Genomic DNA, 24,597 nt, shown 5'->3' with positions numbered 1-24,597 from the left:
TTAATTAAGAAACTACTTATTTTTATTTCTTTATCAATGTAAAATCTAAGTGTTCAGGGCTATTTCTAATGAATCCTGTTCTTCAGTATTCTTAGAGACACATAGAAATGTACTAACATTCAAATACTAAGCTTGCCCTTCATTGTATGCTACAACTGTATCCAAATTAGGCACAGATACATCTAGTCTGAACTCCATATATTTCATACTGGTTAAGGTTACCAGAAAATATTATTCTATATTTCATAATGGTTAAGGCTACCAGAAAATATTAACTAGTATGTCAACCCATTTTACTGTTGTTCTGAAGTGAAATGGAGTTTAACATCCTAATTTTCTGGATATGAAGGAAATTGTGCTATCAGGGCCCGGGTTGTGGCATTTCTGCCTACTCTTCATTCAAACTGTCATGGTTTCTTTTACATGTATGCCAACATGTACACAGGCCCTCCAGTTTTACGTTCCATCCAAACAACTTTACACACTGAGCCAATGTGCCTCCCTCAAGTAGTTCTATTAAGCAGGTTGACTTTTCTTAAATTACTGTGTTCTGGCCTCACTTTTTCCCTTCCTGTTAAACACGCATTATGCAAGAGCTAAATCTGCCTATCGCAGGTCTTTTTTTAGGCCTGAAATCTTATCTAAATTATTAATTAGACATTAATTAACTTGTCCAGACCATAATCAACTCTCGATGTCAAGACTAGCCTTCGATATCGACTGGATTAGAATCCTATATGCTGCAAACGCTCATTGATAATTAAATGAAAACAATGGATAATCGAGACTATGCTTTTTAACGTACTAACTTTAGTAAAGATGAACGAGGCTAGACGGAAATTTACAAAGCTGATATCTCGGTTCATAGTGGACCAACTTGACTGAAATTTTCAACAAATTACCTTTACATTATCTAGTTTTTAACTATTATAGCGAGAACTGTCAACTCTTTATCTAATCTCCCATAATGTATCTTTAAGACAGTACCTCTACTTTCTGAAATCAAGACAATCATTAGGTTCCAGAATTAAATTTTACCCAATCAGGCAAAAGGTTTCAATTGTGTTGCGCCAGCTGAATATGTTCCTATCTCAATGAATCAACATAGCTGTAAGACTAGATTATGTCACGAGGAACGTTCCAGATTAACAATTTAAGTAACCCCCAAGGTTATGAAGACAGGCATAGACCATTCAGTGTGCTCTGACTCTGAGGACAGTTTTGTAATTGAATTTCAACTGTCAAGGGCTCTTTTCTGTGCACGCCAAGGTGTACAAAGGATCCATTTTTTTCATCCCATGCGATTGACTAGACACTGTTCCTTGCCAGGCCCTCCGTGCTTCACCTCAGCACCTTTCTCGACCAACACCAGGTTGGAACCTGAGACCTCCAGGTTAGCGAGTCATAGACCTACCCAATGAGCCACCTCGACTATCCAATTCTGATAAGCCAAATTCATAATTGACAAAAGAATTACAACCACATTATGGTTTTATTTCATAATTTAATGAATCTTTTGTTGCAATTGTATCACTGAATTAAATTTTAACAACACTTTATGAATGAATGTTTTTTTAAAAGCGGACTATAAACTGTAATTATACAACAGACATGAAGCTAAACAAAACAATTATATACATCTAATACATACATACATACGTATACATTATTAAACAGTACTTGAGCCAGGCCATGGAATGGATTACTTGCGACATACATGGGCATATATTATACATTAAACACTTGGGTCTTATGAAAATTTAATCTGACAATTTAGTGGTTGGTACATCAAGCATGATCATATTGGTTTGTGATAAAATGAAATGAGGTTTTAAGTCTCACTTTTCTGCACCAACCTGGCCAATGTCGACGGGCACGTCTTGTATTGTACTATGAGAGAGGAAATGTACCATAACAGCAGCAATACGGTCAACTATTATTTCTACTAAAGACTGCCAGGGATCTTTAACGTGCTGCCAATGATATTCAAAGGACCTTGGTTTTTCATCTCAGACAAAGGACAAACCAGGCTGGAAAATCCGGAGAAGCTTTAACAGCCAAAACTGGTAAGGAGTAGCGATTATATTGTTGAGAAATGAAGACCACTGTTTTTAACTAGCAGATTATTTAATATCTATGCATACTGAATCTAATATCTAATGCATTCATTAACAATAAAACTGGTTACTTATTTAATGTCACAGTTTAAAGATTTATAATAAATCCACTTCTTGTACATAAATAAATATACATTTGCATACTTGTGATTACCCCACATAATAATTCAATTAAGAATGTAATGGAAAATATTACCTTATGAAGGAGTTATCTCCCCTTATCCATAATCAGTACATGAATTTAAGTATTTATACAAGATATCAGCAGGAACCTCCCATTCTAAATGCTTTATCTTCTGTACACAATCTGCGGATTGTTGGTAAGGGATCAAAACCAAAATTTTTTCTATACAAGGGCAAAACACAACCATTTATAAGTTTAGCCTATTGTTTTTGTAATTTTTAAATCAACTTCACCGATACCAGTATATTTAAAATTTCCAATGGACACCAGGATAGTGTTTAATGGGAAATGATTCACCGTACAAGTGATCTTGTACAGAATATAAAACATAGAATGAGGCTGTCCACCTTATAATAAATATTACAAATTGATAAGGATTAGATATTTCCCTTTAATCAGAGGCGTTTTTACGAGAAAACAAATTGGTTTCGTTTGCTTTTTCTCGTTTTGTACATGATTAGGTATCAAGTTGGTATTCGAATCGGTTCTTGCAAACGCGACGAGTTGCCTCACAAGATGGCTGAAGACTGAAAAATTGAGAAAAAATGTAAAAAAATTCATTTTTCTAGATTCTGTTCTTGAAAACACAGCCCTCCTCAAAAAAAGAGAAGTTGTACCAGTTATCTGTTCCCTAACGCCCCATATTCGTATTAGAAATTACATGAAAAGGGGGATTTTTACGTGAAATTCAAAGAAAATGAACTAATCATCAATCCCGCTGGTGATCAAGTTGGAAGATTTGCACAATTAATTTGTAAATCATCGTGGTAAAATCATCGACAGTTATGTTAAACCAATCAGTATAATTTTTGCCGTAAACGTGATTGAATGGGATTTGCAAATTGATTAACCATAATCATTAGCTCGTAAAAATGCCTCATATTTCTCATTCCTGGCCGACCTAAATAACAAATCTTTTAAAAGAATCCTAATAATAATAATATCAATAATAATAATTATAATAATATAAAACTATCACAGAAAGACATGGGGAATTTCTTTTCTCTCATATACAAGTAACTTAAATATAGTATAAATACACTGACAAATTACTATCAATTGCACAATCTGACTTGAGTTCCTTTCTTTTTAAAATAGGTTTCTTTGTCATCTATACACATTGTACTTTCAATTAAAGGGCGACAAGACATTATCTTTTAAATAACAAACTGTGACAATGGGAGCTTTTAAAATTACTTATTTTTTGTGGGATCAATAGAACGGGAAAACCAGACTTAAACTCAATAACTGCACTTGCGCAGTGCCACAATCTGTTTTCTCCAAAGAAATGGGTACTCACAAAAATTAATTTCACCATTATCATGAGGATTGAGGATCATATTGCCTAAATCAAGATTAAGGTTCACATTATTTTGGCAATATGGTGGAAATATTATATTCAAGACCTGTATTTATTGCCGCAGGAAAACGGCTCTCCTACTGCCTTGCCACCCTTTTAAAGATACACAAATGACAAAAATCATTAACAAAAACATATATCACAGAATCCTGTGGGTGTAATAGTCATTAAAAACTGGGTAGTATATATATACCTACTTTTAATATCAATATTTGCAGACTTAACAGGTTTACAGAAATATCTAATATCGGAATATGTAAAAATATTTTCATAAATTACAACAATAAATAGCTTTAAAAGCAGTGAAGAAAAAGCTGCTATGTTTGCAGACATTGGGGCAGATTGAATAAAGTTCCCAACATATAATAATCATTATGATACACTTGACCTTTAACCCTACACAAAATGAAAGATATGCTCGATTTTTTCAGATGATGAAGTGGTATTGATATCAATTACTATTAAATTATGCAAGACATAACATTTACAGAAATAAATTTGATCAATCTTGTTCACCATTCAATATATTCTTATCCCATACTCAAAACGACATTATAAATGTTTTAAACAAACAAGCATGAAATGAAGATGAGAAGCCATTTACCTGAGGTAAATTGAAGCCATTTTAAACTGAAGACATGAAATACATAGACGTGAATACATTAACCGGTTTATATTAATAGTTGTTTAAACATTTAATAAAATTCTTCTTCTTCTACTTCTCCACATTCGGCCATATCGGGAGATTCTGTGTCCTCGTCAAAACAATTATCATTTGGGTTGTCAATCGGTTGAAACTCAGTAATTTCTCGACTAAGTCGGTTGATCTGTTGAAAATACTTTTGTTTCTCTCGATGCGACACACCAGAAATATCTGCTACATTATTTTCATCAGGGAATAGAACAGCTTTCACAGCTAAAAATAGAAATGACAAAGATGTTAATTTCATTTGATTTATCGGTGTCTGGCTGTCTAAAAGATACTCTTTATTTTGATCAGACAACTATTGGGAGTAACTGAAGTATAATTGTTAAGTGTCAAGGAATGAAACTTTTGTCAATGTTATAAAAAATGAGTCTCACTTCCTATATTATCACAAAATTTAACCAATTCGACTAATAATAATATTCATTTTTTGAGCCAAATCCATCCACAAGCATGCTCAAAGTGTTTCAAAGTAAATATATATATATAGAGAGAGAAATGGGGTTTAACGTCCACTCGACACAAACTAGGTCATTTCGGGACTAACATATGGTTTAATTTTATTTCAATAATTCGCTTACGCGTAGGTTCTTTAGCAGTGGGAGGAAACCGGAGGACCCGGAGAAAACCCACGAGGTTGGACAGTAAATATATAGAATTTTGTCTAGATAAAAGGTTGTTTGAACACATTAGTTCTTTATTGTGATTTGAAACTTTTGTTTTCCTATTGTGAATATGTTGAGGTTAATTGTTCCACAGCTCTGGTCTAGAATTCCTTCTAAGTAGAAATAAATTATTCCTGAATTTCAGAATTAAATGTTAATATCCGTCATTGTTTGAAAATGGCAAATTTAAGCCTTTTAATCTCAAATCAGCCAAAATTGTCTAAGAGATTATAAAATACACAGGTATTACCTACCATGATTTTGGTGTTCAATGCGTCGTAGGTTTTTCAAAATTCCTGCCAATTCTTGATTAGCTGACTTCCATGCTGGAAATTCACTTTTACCAGGTTGATCAAGGAAATCATCAATAGGAGAGGGTGTAGATGTCAATCTATTGTCATCTTGTAATTTGTGAAGGATTCTATCCATATCGGTTTTCATTTTAAGTGAAAGTTGATATATTGATGTGACCAGTAATGGATTATAAGACTGAAAGTACACAAATAATAATAATAATACATTCTGACAGAGTTTAACATCCACATGTTTCAATAATTCATGTGCACACAGTAGTCTTTAGGTGATCAAGGAAACAAGAGAAAATCCATGTGGTTAAGCATTAGAACCTTACTGATCTGAACAGTGCATATAATTTCGAGCAGATCGCATGAGAATTTTGTCGAGCATTTACATGATTATACAATTTAAGCAAAGTGCTAACACTATAGAAGTAATTAACAGAAATTGTTGAAATTTCATAGACTTCTCAGTCCACTGATATAAAATTTGAATAGCTCTAGTACACATATAAATTTTAAGCAGATCACATGTTAACTTGTCAGTAGAGCATTCACAAGATTCTATACAGTGAGCAATCACTCTAGAAGTAATCAATGGAAATGGTTACAATTTCATAGGTTTCCTCGTTTCCCAAATATTAATTTGAATAATACAAATTTCAAACAGATCTTGGACAATCATCTAGTACTTTACTTGAACAAGAAAATATTTTATAGATCACTATATTAGCATGCACAATAAAACAACACCCAAACTGAAAAATTCAGAACTTGATGATAAATACCAGCAGATGTAAAAAAACACACTAAAAAAAAATGATCTAAATGTAGTTGGTTTTTTTAACAGCAAAGTACCAACATTCCCACATAACATGCATAAAATAATATTAAAATATTAAAAATCTCCAGTGTATTGAAATAGAATAACATTATGAGTAAAATAACGTCTCCCGGATGCTGTGGATTATGGCCCAGGGTATATTAGAATTAGTATCATCCATCTTAATGATATATTCGTGCTGTGACATTAAGTTTTTACCAATACTTCAATAATGTCCATTTTTTGTTCATGGTTATACAACGATCCATTTATTTTTTATTATACATGGATCCCATGTACTTTTTGTTAATAGTTATACATGGATCCCATTTACTTTTTATTAATGGTTACACATCAATCCCATTTATTTTTTGTTAATGGTTATACATCTATCCCATTTATTCTTTGTTAATGGTAATACATCGATCCCATTCTTTTGTTGTTAATGGTTATACATCGATCCCATTTATTTTTTGTTAATGATTATACATTGATCCATTTATTTTAGTTTTGGTTAATGGTTATACATCAATCCCATTATTTTTTGTTAATGGTTACACTTTGATGCCATTATTGATCCCATTATTTTTGTTAATGATATACATGGATCCTTTTATTAGTGTTAGTTAATTAGTTTAAAGTTTCGAATTTGAAACCAACCTCTGCACGGTGTAAGCCATTTTGTTGGCTACTTTGATCATTGTATTCAATAGCCCCAAACGTACTTCTGCGACTGCGTGGAAGGGATGGAGATCTCTGTAAGGGAGAAGCTGACATCTGTTTAGGGGAAGGTGTGGTGAAGGCCGATTTACGAACATTATCGGCTAAAGTCATACTTCGACTCAATTCCTACAACACAACACAATATCACACAAAATGAGAAAATAAAAAAAAATAAAACATAATTATGATGATGAAAACATAATAAAACTAAAATAAAATATTATGGAACAAAATTAATAATAAATGAAAAGAAAACTAAATTTTTGATATAAATAATGGATGCCATAAATCACCTAGTAAGACAACATAGAAATCTAAACTTCTTTCAAAAATAGGAAAATTGTATAAATTGATCACATACATCTAAACAGTAATTTTTGCTTATAAATTGATAATAAATGAAAAGGAAACTAATTTTTATTATTGATAATGGATGCTATAAATCAACTTTAGTAGGTACAATGTAGATAACACAAAAATTTAGATTTCTTTCGGATCCTATAAAACCAAAACGAAAATATTGTACTGATGATTGAATACATCTAAAAAATACATCCAAATTTTTGATATCGATAATGGATGCTATAAATCATCTCATAACAAATATGTCAACATAGAAATTTAGATTTCTTTCACATCCCATCAACCGCAAAATTGTACCAAGTGATCAAATATATCTAAAAGGTAATCTTCTCTAAGAAATGAATCATAGTAAAATTTGACCTCTAGCTCTACGTAGTATTTCCGGTCTTTTTAGATACTAAACTTAAAAATCCAACCAAAACAGCGTAAAAATTTATCTGTGGTTATATGGCGTATTAAAAGCGTGATGAAAGAAAATAAAAAATAATTGGGCAAACTTGCTGAACTCTAGGCTACGATTAACACACACAATAGTCCACCCAATACTACACACAAACAATATATACCAGTAGTACGTATATAATAGATAACTTACCTGTGCTGAATGGGAGGAAAACTCCTCTTCATCGGCACTATGAGACATCCGATCACTACGAAGAGTATTACCAATAGGAATGAAAGCACAGCGTACAGCATCCTCATTAAAATTGTCTATGGCCTCATTGGCTATTGCACTCACATCTTCTACACTTGATGTGGATTCAGATCTATATGTTCCCTTCCTCACACGACCAGATAGTTCTGCGGCAGTTGTAAATGATGAGGAGCGTGTCATTCTACTGAGAGAGGTTGTGTTATGCTCGTCATTTGTCTTAGTTTTTGCAGCTTTAGATTTAGCCTTGGCGTCTGCTACTGCCTTCCTTGGGTCGTAATCCTTCCGCCTTTTCCATGCAGCGGTTTTAGGCGAATTCGTCCGACTGGCCGGTTGAGACTGGCTACCAGCTTTACTTCCTTTCACTGACAGGTCTGTCTTCTTTAGCTGGGATTTCAATGTTTTAAGATCCGCCCGGCGTTTGCTATTTTCAACTGGTGCTGGTCCTGAAGCAGTTCTCGTCAATCTCAGACTATGGCGTCCACCATCACTTCTTGTCAGATCTGTTTTAGATGAATTCGTCGATGATTTCACATTCAGACTTTTACGGGAATTAGTATCCCTTTGGATTGATTGTGAAGCTTTTGCATTCGCTTGACTCTTTTTCACAATGTGAGCTCCAAGACTGGCATCAGTTCTGCTGGTATTAGGACGAGAGGTTGATTTACTAGTGGTTGCAGAGCGGGCTGAGGAGGTTGTAATACTAGATGATGAAGAGCGAGTGGTGTCACTGGGTGTAGTTGTAGTTTCAGAACCCATCGCTCTACTTCTACGTAGTAGAAAAGATCGATTTGGTCTTGTATGACTCATAGGTGCCTTGTTTTGGCTCTTCAAACTCTCTGTGTCCGAATCCGTTCTGACGCTCTCTGAATCGCCAAAGTCACCAAGACTGTGTCTTTGCATCAAACTTTTAGATCGTGGTGTGCTTGTCAATGATTTGGTGCGAAGTGGTGGTTTTTTAGCACTAGGACCTGATGGTGGTTTACTATAACTAGATCGTTCTGTTGGACTGGGTGTGTCTCTTGGACTAGATGTTGTACAACTAGATTGATAAGAATCGCGGGGGCTAGAAGTTTTCTTTTCCGATAAACAATTTCTAGGACTTTTATAGTCAAATGAATTTCGTTTGTAACTTTCATTTCCATTCACCAGAGCAACGGTACTAGAAACATCAGTGTCTGAATCATACTCAAAACTATGTCCATTAATACGCTTCGTAGCCATCCGTGCCTCCATGGCAGCCATGACAGTTTCAGTGTCTTTTAAAAGTGTTTGAGTATCCAAACTACCCATTGATCGCGACGAGTCACAAACACTGTAAGATTTTTTATCCTTGCCAGACTCTGAACCACTATCACTGTGAGTTCTGGACATGCTGCTGATATTTGGATGCGAGTTCCTCACAACTGCAGGACTGGATATTGTGACGGTTTTACAACGTTCATTAACATTAAGTCTAGGAGTATCTTCTCCTGACAAATGACTAGATTCGCTTCTTACAGAACTAGTATCACCATAACTAGTTGGAACACTTGGCAGACGGCGACCGGTACCGGGACGTTTTCTACTAATCCCTTTAACTGCTGAACCATCTTGACCTACAAGAAAAAAGAAATATGAAAGAACTTACACAGACCTTGCCTGCTGTAATTTTGTTTTTAAACTAAATATAATACTCCGGCAGCTAGCAGCTTTGTATTTGTTTAAAAAACATTATCACCTGAAACTTGTCCCGCAGCAATAAGTAAATAACCTAACCTGTCCTTGAGAAAGTGCATCATAAAACTTTTAGATCCATTCTTGCGTCTGGAGTGATATTGATATATACTTAATGCCTGGGAGCAACTCAGTCATTTAACAAGTTCTGAGGTTACGTATTGTTGGCTCAATACTTGTCAAAAAAAAACCATCAGTCATGTACTAACTTTTAGTCTTTATACAATAAAACTTGAGTCACAAAGTGAATAAAAGATGAAAGCCATTAATTCAAATATATAAATCAATGTATTACCTACAGGATAAATATTTTTAAATAAATACTATCCCAAAGTTCAACAATCAGACACCCAAAATAATCTCTTTCATATCTTATCTACTTATCGAAACATCAGATGTTCAAAAAATTAATATGCAATTTTCTTACTGGCTTCATGCTCCAATCTCTCCGAACTGATCTTGTTAGCAGATTTTTGATTGGTCAGGTTAGCTAACTGTGACATCCAAATGGGTACTTCTCCATCTTGTACTGACGCCATCTTGTACTCCTATTATAAAGAAATAAATCATGTAGAAATATGATGACTTTATAGTTTATACTATATAGAAAATATCAACCATAACATAACATGTCCATCCTTTCTTGTCATGTCTATTATACTACACATCATGTATCACACTTAGCACACACGCGGTACAAATTTCCTTTTTTTTTTTATAAAAAACAATAAAGAAAGAACATCAATTTGATCATTTAATTGTAAAGTTGAGTCACATTTTTGAAGACTTCCAGTCTGGTGTTTATAATATTAATAATATTATTGTTGATGTTATTTTTTATATGTTATTCTATATGTTACATCAAACAACTGAACCAATGTCAATTACAATTATTCAGATTGACAGCTAAACCATTATCAATTATTTAGATCAACAGCTAAACTATATTAATTATTCAGATCAACAACTAAACCATTATCAATTACAATTATTCAGACCAACAGCAGCTGAATCTGAATGTGAAAAACATTTTATACAATTTGATTTCTAATCAATTAAAAGACATTGAAGTGTTTTGAAAACCATTTCTAGTCAGTAAAACTATAATTTAAGATTTGTCGCTGTTTGAATATACAATTGTATTAGAGTTGTTCAAATTAAATTGTATGCAAAACTTGTGACTAATCTTCCAATTCATGTCCGAGACATAGATGTCTTTAAGATTTATTACAACTTGTAGATTATAACAGTTTTCCAAGAGGTAACCAAGATTCTCATGGAAAATGATTTGCTTGAAGAAGGCTAATTCTTGATTTTTTTTTTATAATAAAGGGAATTGTGGGTGGTTTTGTATATGATGGTAATTAGTAATTACATTTAATTTTTGAGTTTTAAGTGACAATGCTGCTTTATATTTGAACCTCTTCCATTTTCTTTTGTGAAGGTTTGATTTTTTGAATTGTGCACATTAAGTATACCGGTATTTAGTTAAACAATATTTGATAAATTTCACCGGTAAATACAACTCAAATATTTAAATGAATGGGAACTCTTGAACTCTCTACTCCTCTTAATTCACAATTCGACAGTTTGAACGAAAATTAATGGGCCAGTAAATTTTCTCACAAAATTCAATACTTTTTTTTGTTTAGTTCCACACAATTTGTTCCTTTTGCTTGAGTACAATTCAAACGCCATTGTCCATTTTTTATTATATTTACTTGTACTGATGATATTGTATATGTGTGGGTAGAAACATCAAAGGGCATGGGGGTCTATTGGTATTCTATTGAATATGGTAAGTATATTGTTGTTAGTGAATAATACGTACAACATTCCCGTTTAAAGGATATTGACATTGACGACACTTTGTCGTAAATACATAACTGCTTCCTACACAAATACAGCGTTCTTCCTCTTTGAAATTTGAGTGAACTGAACTGAACTGATATTTCCCCTTTGAATATTTTCTGTAGTCAAATTAATATTCTTGGTAACATGAAAGCTACCAGGTAATGGGTGTCCCTTTTTCGCCACTGTTGAACTCATTAAAATGTAAGTGACAAACAGATGGTGACAATATTTAACACAGAGAGAGAGAGAGAGAGAGAGAGAAAGTTTAACAGATTACTCAACACAAACTAGGTCATTATGGGACTAACACATGGTTTATTTCAACAATTTGCTTGCACGTAGGGGTCTTCAGCTAACTGGATGCAAAACATCCGATCGAATATTTGCCACTGTGGGACATAATTTGTCAAACTAGTCCTTGTAATGAATCAGAATTGAACATGGGTATACATACAGTGTGGGCAATTATGAACCTTTATTCCTGATAACGATGATACAATTTTTAAATTGCCTGTGACATACCTAGAACCTCCTAATAATGAAATTGAGCTAAGCCCTCCTAGAAGGGCCAGAACATCATTCATTTCTTTAATAACTAACAGTTTGTTCTTTGTCACTTCAACAGATTTGGTTAAAATATATCAATGAATGGACCTAGTGTATGTATTCTTATTTGATTTACTGGTATGTAAAATATATTCATAACCCATCAATGGGGCCATGTATGTCTTATTTCTTTCTTTATACAAGTGATTTCTAGCCAACACCTTCATTCATTTCACATGTTATTATACTGTATGTTATTATTGGAATCTGTTCATTAATATAGCCAATTAAAAAGTTGGAATGTTACAAACTTATAACATGTTTGGCACAACATTCATCATGTTCATTATACTTTATGTTAATTAGTAGGTAATTAGTGTCATGTCTTTGATTGGTTATCATTAACTAAGTTGTTGTTATTGTTGTTCACATTAAATGACAATTTAGTATAGTAGTGGTATAACATTCATAATAACACAACTTTATGGATTTTCTACCTGTAAGAGATTTGAAACATAGCATGAAATAAAGTCAGGAGTAGTAAATAAATCCATAAATTTATGTTATCATGAATGTATATAATCTCCCATCATTTGTTTTATTAATGTATCGGATCATTTGCTTGATAAAAGACTACAGAATGCTGGTCGAAACATTGCTTAGTAACAAAGAGTATAAATAGATGGAATCTCTAATAAGAATATCAGTCCAAAAAATGGTTTAATTCTGTTCAGTATTTACAAAGTTATGAGGAATTGAAATTTCACTGATTTATGCTGCTCACTACATCAACATAAGCACTGCTGTCATTTTGTTGTCCACATAGGTCTGTTTTAATTCTGATTGCATCCAAGCCACGAAATAATCTAGTGTAGGTATTTTGTTTTTGTTTTCTTAATTAAATGTTAAATAATCAATCAGAGTACATATTGGCGTTGATTAAGTTGTAAGAAATTTGATATTTTAGTAAAAAATAACCAATTGTGCATCGTTACTTTAAAGTAATTCACTAACAGAAATCTATAATTTAATATCAACTAGAAATCTGTATCATATCAATATTATCATAAGAAATATATGACACCCAAAAGATTTAACCTTTTCACCCTACAAACATACTTAACCAAATAAAAATGTCAACCATCTATAACATACAACTTCTTATTTATTTAATTATACACTTACCCTACACGCTTGATATATTCAAAATGGTGTCAAACAGTATATAAGTGGAATTTTAATTACAAAGTTTGACATTCAATATACTTTAAAGGAAATTAAGATAAAAAGAATCAATTTGATTTTCAATAGAATTTCACCCATTTATCTCGAGCAATTTAAGGTGTAAAAAATCTACACATCAATCATATAGAAGTGTTCATTGGTTATTTCTATTACCACTGTTTAATTCACACATCAGTGGAAATTATCCCTCAATTTAAACTAGGTAAACTTTTCTGTTTATATACCGGAGCTCACATTTTAATAGTACATGATTTTATTTCCCAGTTCAGATTGACTGGTATAGAACTTGACCTTGCTGACAATATACTAGTCAGTCAATATACATGTGAAATAACATAGTTTTTGAAAATTAAAGCATAAACACTACAAACTTTTAACAATCTAGCAAGTTTTCAAAACACTTACATACAAATAAAATGAAAGTTCTTCTGGTCAGTAAATAACCATCTAACAATTCGTAAGTTTATAAAAGAAAAGATGGAAATGGACAGGAGGAAAACATTATAAAAATACCCTTAAGATGGACAACATGAAAAAGAGGGAGACCATAAGCAACTTTGAGAAGGACATAAAATGTAGGCGTATAATAAAAGTTCTTCTATTTTCAAACATTTTTCCTGTTTTAAATGTTGAGTTTATCAAATATGCAAAAATATTGTCTAGCTGGCAAGATTTTAAAGTGAACCCCTGTTGTTACCTATCTTAATAAAGGGTCAACAACTCCTAACCTAATTATTCTAAAACCACACAATTATGACAGTTATAACAGTTATAACGGTTAATGGGTTAAATAAATTTTATGAATAACATATCAATTTAAAGATATAATTCCAAGTAGTTATTTCCTGTTGTTTTCCTGTAACATACATCAACATCACATGATGGCAACCCATCAAATTACTACTTGATTCATAAAATAATCAAACTATTGTTACGGAAATATGGTAGTGTGTCACTTAGTAAGCAGTATATTGTTTGTATATAACATAGTTGTAATCAAGTCTACCAGTACTTAAAGCCAACTATTTAAAACTCAAAATCAGCACCAGTAAATATGTAACCATATACATATATAATCAGCTTGAAAATGTCTATTACAGACACTATGCTCTGCATATTCCTGAAGCAATGGCCTGAGAAATCCCTTTTTCAGTGGGATTACGTCTAATCAAACGAAACACTGCGAGGAATGACAAAGGGTTTAAAACTATAAAATGAAATGAAATGGAGTTTGTATCTCGTCAACACAATAGTTTGATCAAATTGAGAAAGAAATTTGGTAATATTTTACATGCACAACACAAGCAAGGAGAATTTTGCCTGGACAGTGACATTTCCGCCCATTCTTCATCGATTTATGTGCTCTTTTACATGTACATGCATGCTATTAATGTTTACATGATTTGGCCTACGTTTTCCCTTTGTTCTAAAGATTAGGCATACTTTTCTTGTCAGCTCTGGATGCTTAAAACTATAGAGTATATTTATGAAAGATTTAAATAAAGAACTGTGTCTCTTTATAAAATTCAAATTCATACCTGTTTGGTCAAATTCCCAGTTTAAATTGAGTAAGTTAGAATATATCTGTCTGTGTAGCTAACTACCCATCTATCTAAAGACATCACCTTACTTATTGTATACACATGACAACCACTACATTAATCTTTCTCCTCACATATCTTACACCACCATTAACATTCAAAGGTCATCATTATAAACCCATTTGTTTTAGTCAACTCTTATTTACATATCATTTCCATAGTATACAATATAACTAGCCATTTCTGTATTCCAATTTTATAGTCTCTTAATGACTTTCTAATAAATTTCTAAGTAACTGACCATTTCTGTATTAAAATCTGATTGTATCTCATTGACTTTTGTGGTAAATAAATTTCTTCTAAATAACTGACCAATTCACCTATTTGACCTCACAAATACCTGGTGCACCTGTTCACTAAGAATGTCAAAGAAATAATAGTACCTATATGTAAAACGCGAAAATACATTAATTATTCTATGTTTCACCTATATCCATGTCCGATTTATCATGTAAATGTAAATCATCTCTAATTTCTATTCATGATTTTGATGATGCCTCTAGCAATATACATATAGATAACTCAAAATTTATTCACTATATTTAATAAGATAATCTCCAAAGATATTCACCATAAATATTCAGAGGATCTCAAAAGATATTCACCTTAAATAATCAGAGGATCTCAAAAGATATTAACCATAAATAATCAGAGGATCTCAAAAGATATTCACCATAAATAATCAGAGGATCTCAAAAGATATATTGATGAGGAGTACAAGACGAAGGTCCAAAATACGCAGAAACAAGTATTGACTTATACCTCGAAAAATACAGTACCAGCTTGCCAGAATAAATATTAAGAGTTTAAGACAAACCACAATCAAATGTACTTGGTTCTTGAATTGTTCAAATCAATTTATTTTTTCTCAGGTTATGCCATTTAAAATTTACATTTCACACCACCATCTTTGTGTGTCTTATAATAATTCTGCCATCTTTTTCATATTGGCTAACTCATTCTTTACAATTATACCAAAATTTTTACATGAAAATAATACATAATTTAGACTATGTCAACTATCGTGAATGTTGTGCCTTTAAAGTTATTTCAAGTAATCTTCATAAATATTCCTTAAAAAAATTTAAATTTGGTGGACGATTTGATGATATACCAAGTAAGAATTTCAGCGCCAACTCTTGCAAAAAATCTGCATACTGTGTGCATCATTTGGAGAATTAATTCTATTTTCAGCATAGTAACAGTAACTGTAGAACTCAATAGCATGTAGCATGAGAACCTGCATAGAAATGTCACCAAAACATAGGAACATGTAGGATGAAACTATATCTATCTTGAATGAGTCAGCCAAACAATCTCACTACATAGTTTTATACATGTCAGGGTAATCATGGAACAGAACAGGATCTGATCCTTTCAAATCAAAAACATATTTTATTTTTTCATCAATTTAAAGTAGTATTTACTGATAGGTAAATCAGATACTTATGCTGTTCAACAGGTTAACTACCTATACTGGTCTTCAAGAAGGAATTATAGTTTTTTTAAACAATTAGATAAATCAAGTTAAAACAAAATCTTTGTCAGGTTTATTTCTTCAAGTTTTATTAAAAAGAACATAACCTGCAAGTTAAAATTCTATCTAAATCAACATCCATTCAAAATAAATGTTTGCAAACATTTCTATCTTATATAATGAATAATACAGTAGTAAGAAGACATTGTAAAAATGTTGTCATTAAGTAAATAAACATAATAACTTGAAACCCAAAATATACTTACACCATATCGTAATGAAGGAAACATCCTATTATTCCATATATAACAACTACACTAAATGTATATTCCAGAACACTACCACTGTTTAACACCCATGTATAAAGTATGTTTAAATTATAAATCACATGAAGAAGGCCATGTACTATAACTAGTTAAACATGTACCATACTAGTTAGTATAATCTTGTCTTTAATACAACATACTACAATCATGCTATAATTACCTTTCATGCTTAATCAGTTTAACATGATTTAATCAGGTAATAAGCTAGCACTAATTACTACGTGTAGTACATGTAATTATTATCACACCTAATCCCAGCTAATCTCTAATATACATTAATCAAATGTACCATAATAGTCCCCACTTCAAATATCTTATATACTTTACTTACAATAAATCATTTTCAGACATGTATTTATGTAAATAAATTAAAATGAATCAAATTCCTCCAGATAGCAGAATCTCCATCATCTCTTCTTAAACAATACAGTCAAAGAATCTATTACTTGTACAATACTCACAATTTAAATGCAAACTCTTTCTATAACAAATTTCATGGAATGTAGACATACAATAGTCAAATTCTGTACCAATTTTATAACAATAATAGTCTAAACGAGTAACAGAAGTAATAATATCAATCACAATATTTTAAAATATGCATGAGGAAACAACAAAATATAAATTTAACGGCATAATTTGCTTATTTCTACACCTTAATTTTCATACACCTTTAGCTTTAGTAAAATAATTCTAACATCCTTATCAATCATCTTTATTCATGATAAATACAACTAGTTGTTTCTTATAACTGTCATAACTTCACATTCACATTCTACAAGTTTTCATTTGACATTTAACCTACAACCTTGTAAAATCAATCTCAGATACATGCTTACTAGCATAAATATATCTAAAATAAATGCAATGTCATTTGGTTGTAAAATTTAACACATATGTACATTTTATGGTCTAATCCTTCAATTCTCACATTACTCACAGTATACCATTTTTAAAGATTGAATGTTATATAAAATAACCTTTACCTACTTCATAATACATAAAGGGAAATATTATAAACATTATATTATTTTCTTAAAGATGCATTAGGTAAGAATTAGATAAAGAGCTGGCTGTTCTCGCTAGAATACTTCCAAAGAAGATAATGAGAAATGAATATATTGAAAATTCCAGTCAAATTATTATATTCTGAGCGACGTTATGAGTGTTTGAAGTCCAGAAGTCCTACGGAGTTGATTATGGACTTGTCATGTGAATAAACGCCTAAAAGTTAATTCATTTAACATTTGAAGCTAGAAAAAAATCTATTATAGGCCTAGGCAGAATTAGTTCTTCTTATATAATTCATCTTTAAGATTAAAAATCAGGAATGATATATGACAATTAAGACAAACCCATAGAATATGCAAAGTACATGTCTACTTACTTCATCCTCTCTTAAAGTTATAAAACATATCTAAGAAAACTGCAAGCCAAACAAATTTGACCGTCTGCCAAAAAGTTGACAACAGATGGCAACAACCCAATGATACACTTCACTTATTTTATCTATCTTTATCTTAAACGTGGGTCACGATAAATCAATTTCCACTAATCCTTTAGTCCACAGGGTTTTCAATTTACACTGGGAGAATGACTAGAGTTGACAATGTAGTGGTTAAAAGCTCTCGCTGGCTAACCCAATATACTTCACATCCATTTTAAGACCCATTGTTGTATAAAAGACCTCCAATGATTTATTCATTTTTACTGTTAGCCTTTGAAAAATTAGCTACTTGGAAACCAGTTGAGTTGTCCAAAATTTATGGAGAAGGTCCACCTATTTCTATAGATAGATATACTAGATAAACAATGACAAGTACTAGAATCAACTTTCAAGATGTCACACTCAATTAAAGATTGTGTTCATGACAGAACCCAAACTAACAATTGTCAATTAGAAAGGGCAGAAACATGTGATAGATATTTTTGACATGCAAAATAAACAAATTTTACCGATTTTTACACTTGGGGACACCATATTGGAAGATCTAGTAGTACTGATGATGATGATGTCCCCAACATATTCTTTAATCTATGGTAACATCCTATCTATATCTATCATTATCTATCCATTGTTAGATTATAGAAACTGATAGATTATTTTCTTTAAAAGTAAACAGAAACATACTGGGCAATTGCTTAAGAAGAAGAAGTAATGAAGACATGTTCACTCCTTTGGGTCAATTGTCACATAATCATGTTTCTTTAAATTACAAAACCAGCAAAACTAAGTCAATAGAAAAGGTTGTCTTATTTTTTTTCAAATTGCCATCTAGACACTCCAAGGAGAAAAACAAGAAAAATCTAAATTTGAATTATTAATTTATAAACCATGAGCTCCTCAAATATAAATTCATAGGTCTCTATTTATTAATAGGTGTTCGCATTAAAACAGAAAATTACGAATCCAAATAAAAAAAACAAAACCAATTTATGGAAGCTTACCCGTAATTTCTTATATTTCTCCAGATTACACAAACGTCTGTTGTTCATGATGAAAGCTTGGTTGTAACTCCTATTACTACTACTGCACACAGAGAGACACGGAATGTGTGTGCACCAGCTAAAAGTCGGCCTTCAAAAAATTGTTCACAGAGTTTCTCTCATGTACAAACATTTAGAAGCGAGCAAACAGATGTGGTAGATAATCAAGCCAACAGTGTATGATGGGACTATAAGATAGAGTATGAACTATAAATAAATAAGTTCCAAGTTAACAGCCTACCTTTTTAACAATATAATATTAACATGTACCGATACATGTACAACCTATAAGGCTAAGTATTTCCCATCCCTACACGAAACTAAATCCTGCAGATGTGAAAAAATACCCGAACCTTTTGCTTAGAAAAACATGTACTGCGCACTGTACAACTTCACAAGCATCCCTGTGGATATTAAACTTCTCCATAATATATTATCTAAAATTCTGTTAACCATATTTAATGATATGATAAGAGTTATTTGATATACATGTAAATAGTATGTACCATATAGATATCAAAATATTCAATTCTGAATAAAAAAATTCAAATTTATTTCGCAATTTACTGTGATTCAATCAAAAATTTACATTATGAATCCAAAATTTTAGTTTGAAGTAAAATTTATATAAGCAATATTGTTTTTATAAAAACCAACAATGTCCAGAGTTAAAAAGTATCTTCTACAAATTTATTGAATCTTACAAACCAAAGAAAAAATGTAGGGGGTGCCCAAGTTCAGATTTTGTCATTGATACCGTATGGTAAAAAGGTTTTCAATCTAATGATCCAATGATAACTGGACAAATCGCTTATTTTTATCTACCAAATTTTACAAACCTATAAAATTTCCTACTTCTTTTCCTGGTAAAATGTTTGAAATTTCCATTTGCCTAAATTTAAACCTGACATCAGATAAATCCATTTATTTTCTTATGCATAGTGGAGTTTAAAAATTGACATACACTTGAGAAAAAAAGCCCACATCACACCATTATCTGCACAGAGGAAGTCCTGCAAGTTTTCTTCAACTAACACATGCTGTTCGTATATCATCTATTAAACACTGCTTTAAACATATTATATATTAATCATTCAGTCATATTTTTAAAGTGATGTGATGATTCACCATCCTGAATAATTATGACAATTCCAATTGAACTTTGTAAATAAAACCATGGCATTAATAAACCATGTTGGCCTACTGTAGTATTAACAAAGAAATATTATTTGATCTTCTCAAATAAAAGTTGCATCCGATGTTCTAGAAGCATGAAGCGTAAAATGTACCACACTGATCACTACACACAGCTCAACCCAGCAATGGTTGTTACTTGTATAAATAATTATTTTGTTTTATTTTCCTTCTACTTGTAAATTATTCTAAATAAAACCTGTAACTTGAATAAAGTGAGTCAATCTGTACTGTTGGTCAACATTAAGAAAAAAAATACTTAAATATTCTGAACAATTAGATTCAGCCTACATCCTCATCCATTATGTATGTACGTACGTAAGCCTACTTGGTCAAACAAGGATGGAGTCGAAATGACTGAAGTTTGCTACTATTTACTTTTTGAAATAACAATACTACGCTTTGTATAAGAAATAGTTTTTCAGAATAGAAAACAACTTTATCCTTTTCAACTCATTCTAAATATCAAAGATCAATAAACAGACAAATGTCATTTCACATTTGCATGAAAGATGTCCTCACATAATGCAATTAAGAGCATAAAAGAACACTTCAACAAATGTTTAACATCTTTTGTTTCAACTGCTTCAATGGCATTTAGAATTGAACTGAACATGCTGGAGACAATTCTATGGAATATAATTACTGTTTAAACCAGTTTTTCAAGCAAATGATAGCCATAAATATTCCGATGCACAGGGTATATCATGGTTCAATATGAGAAAAATCAAATAGTTCAGATTTTCCAACATTTCATAAAGATAAACAAAGCTTGACATATCTTGAGACATGATTGGCGTTTAAAGATCATCAATGATCCCTAATCAATGTCAAGTTTCTAAGAGAAAGTCTATTGATTTAACATCGCCATATTTATATGTCTTAGGTGAATAAAGAAAATGTAATGATAATAATTCTGCAATCCTTTTCATACATGTCAGTCCATTCTTTATTAATGTGTTTTAAAACTTTCATATATTATATAATATAACTACAATCTTTACATCATACATAATTTGGACTTTTTATATTAATATATGAACAATTTGCCATGTGCCTTTAAGGCATGTATGTGTATCTGCAAGTATTTGTGATTAGTTTTCATTCTAAATATAGATACACAAATTCTTCAGAGCAATTGTATTAAAAGTAATGGAGAGTGGATATTTTAGAAGGTGATAAGACTGAGTTGTCCATCATAACCTTTTAGCCTTTCTCCAATTACCAGTCATACTTTATCAACATCCAAATCTCCTTTTATATTTATCCACACAAAGAAATGTCAACCAATTGGAACCAAATACTGAGGTGACTTCACGCCAAGAAAATGTTAATCTGGTGTGAGATTAGAAAGGAAAACTGTATAATTATACCACACCATATCGTTCTGTCTTCTTGTGTTTACATTAATCTAAGGTTTATTGTTGTCTATTTATTTAAGCCTCATAAATCAGGAATTAAGTGAACTTTTTATTATCTATTTATATAAACATACCTATATCATTATTTTACCTGGTGATTCACCATAAAACTATTTCTAATCTAAATCAAATCATTGAAGTAAATTATAAAATGAAGCCTTTTGCCTGTAATCGTTTTTTTTTTTCACAGTAGTTTATTTCTAAAGTTTTATTGCTTAAAGCCTCGATGTGCCAGATGGCTAATTGTCAATTTCCTTTTTAAAATTTAAAAAAAAAAATATAGGCTGAAATGTTTTCTTTGGATAGTAATCTTGACAATTAAATTTTCAAGAAAAAGGTTTATTAATGCTATCTTGACCTCAATGTTCATGGATACAAATGATTTATCCTTATTAGCAGACTGACGTTCTGAGACGAGAACTTTAGATAGCCATAATGTATGTTAAAATTTAATGAATTTAATCATCTTGTATATTGTACAAAAAATTCAAATGATGCTCAGTAAAATTTCAGTAAAACTGATTTTATGTTGGTATTCACAATAATTTATTTTTCTGTCTTAATTGAACAAATCCTGAGTATTTAGCAATTTTGAATTTTAAATTAAGTATAAATAGAAAATGCAGAGACAAACTTTTACCACACCAAAGACAGAACAGACAATACTAGAATATAGAGTACACTGATGACAGTAAGCTACATAAATTAATTACAAACAGGTTTTAAATAAAGAAAGTTCAGCAATTTTAACTAACAGTTGATGTACATACCTTATTTTAGAAAAGTTTCGAATGTCAAACTTGCACTGTAAATGTTATTCCTAAAGTAGAATCTGTGATTCAGAAGTTTTATCCTTCTACTAAATCTTACAAAAGTCAAACTGGATTAGAAGCCAGCAGAAACACTTGCCAATTTTCAACTCCCCTAGTAACAGTATAGTTAAATAAATTAACGGACTGGGTTGGTCCAAGTCTTACTTTCACACTATCCCTATTGATGTCTATTTAAAACCACTTGCTATCGGGCAGTAGTATAAAGAGCATAGATCACACACAAAATACCCATTCAATGAATTAGTTCCGGCAAGATTTTAAGTGGTGGGAACAGATAAAAAAAAAGAAAGCCTTTGACAGGAGCGAGACCACTGGTTACAATACCTTTACATACCCTACTTAACACTTAAATAAAGACAAGCTTACCTTATCAATACAGAAAAAGGAGTTAAAAAGGTAAATACCTACAGGTATATCAAATCGTCAACTATTAACCTTTAAGGGACTGTTTACATTGTAAATTAAAGTCTGACACATAACATAGTACACTACATGTTTGCACAGAGTTTATCCTAAATATCCCAACAAATTTACATTTCTTCTTACCTTGTAACATCATATAAGTACTTTAATCTCTCTATACATGTAATTAGAATAATATTTTCACATGTATATCAACTTGATATATGAAGTGTCAATCATCAATCATTAAGAATTTGTCAATGTCAATTAAAATGGTAGTAAAACACTATATAATAAATCCTTTTCCGTGACATTTCGAGGACCTCACATACACATTTTCCAATTGACCCTAAATTGAAAATCTTGAAATTTCCAAGAATAACACATAGTGATAACAATTACTTGAACAAACAGCTATTATGGTTAAATTTATACTTCAAAGATATGTTTATTAAAGTCTCTAACTCAATATCATCCAAAGTCTTCGACATTGAAAGCACGAATTATTTGTCAATTTAAATCAACATTGATGTTGTGATCTTACTGGGAAAAGATGGGCTTTTGATATCCAAGATAAAATAAACATTTTACCATTGGTACACAATTCATGTGCTATAACGAGTTTCAGCGCCATTCGTAACAAGGGACTCGAAGTACGAGGCTAGACATATTCCACAAGTCATGTCAAACGGTGACGTCATATTCTTATCTAGAGAGCATGCGCAATAAACACTATCTGTGTAGACTGTAATAACTAGACGCTAGAGATTGCCATTTGATTGAGACTTCTGGCATATTTCGCCGAAAATAATTGATTAGAAATTACAGTAAAAACAGAAACGACTGAATGTAAATCAGTTTATATACATTCACATTACATTATTATATGCATTGAAACCCATTTCCGTCAATTTCTAGGTTCAAATTTCTTTTTTCTAACGAACTCTTTTTATACTAATACAAATGGAATGCATCTGTCAAAAAATATCTTCAAACAGTAAACAATTACCTGAACTCTTAATACATGTAGGTAATGTTGAGTGTTGGGACAGATTCTAGTCTAGCACTAGTAACCTCAAATAAATCCTTTATTCTAAAAGGTCTAACACACTCTGGGAAAGTACATGTATAGTCATTAAAATACTAGAAACGTCTGATCAAAATCTATTTTCAGTCTTCAATAAAAGCACACAGGCAATTATTGTTTTTATTATCCGAGACGGTCTTCTATAATTAAATGCAGCTTGATTGATCTCAGAACTGAAGATTTGATTGGCTTTCGACAACAAAAGCAAAAAAAAATTTTACAGTGAAAAGTGGTCGGTAAAAAAGATCTGAGAAATTAGGCCAAGTACAACTTTTTGGGAATTCAATGTTAAGTTCTAGTACATACCATATGACAGAAATAAATTCTTTCTCCAATATAAGTATAATATATCCTAGAAAGTGGACTATCCAGGTAATTACAGGATGGTGTTACATACTATAATACATATATAAGTGTAATTACCTGTAACTATGTAATGATAAAACTACTGACAACCAAATATTTATGGTATGTAGTCCACTGGGTCATTCAATATAGACCATCTGTGAAATCAGCATT

General features: G+C 31.5%; 1 protein-coding gene across 6 annotated transcripts in view; it reads right to left on the bottom strand.

Annotated features, from left to right (window-relative positions):
* Positions 1-1,484: 1,484 nt before the first annotated feature.
* LOC126821901 (centrosomal protein of 170 kDa protein B) overlaps positions 1,485-24,597 on the bottom strand; it is a 90,745-nt gene continuing 67,632 nt past the window's right edge. For 5 of the 6 annotated variants that reach the window (XM_056101459.1, XM_056101457.1, XM_056101460.1 and 2 more), the window contains 5 exons: positions 10,033-10,153; positions 7,833-9,487; positions 6,812-7,000; positions 5,287-5,521; positions 1,485-4,577 (listed from right to left, as the gene is read on the bottom strand). In XM_056101459.1, the coding sequence (XP_055957434.1) occupies positions 4,357-4,577; positions 5,287-5,521; positions 6,812-7,000; positions 7,833-9,487; positions 10,033-10,153 (2,421 nt within the window). In that variant the 3' untranslated portion in view covers positions 1,485-4,356. The remainder of the gene's footprint in view (positions 4,578-5,286; positions 5,522-6,811; positions 7,001-7,832; positions 9,488-10,032; positions 10,154-24,597) is intronic. The other variant, XM_056101461.1, reaches the window with a different exon arrangement.

Source organism: Patella vulgata, chromosome 5 (genome assembly GCF_932274485.2).
Source record: "Patella vulgata chromosome 5, xgPatVulg1.2, whole genome shotgun sequence".
NCBI lineage: Eukaryota > Metazoa > Mollusca > Gastropoda > Patellidae > Patella > Patella vulgata.
This window is presented reverse-complemented; position numbering and strand designations above follow the sequence as displayed.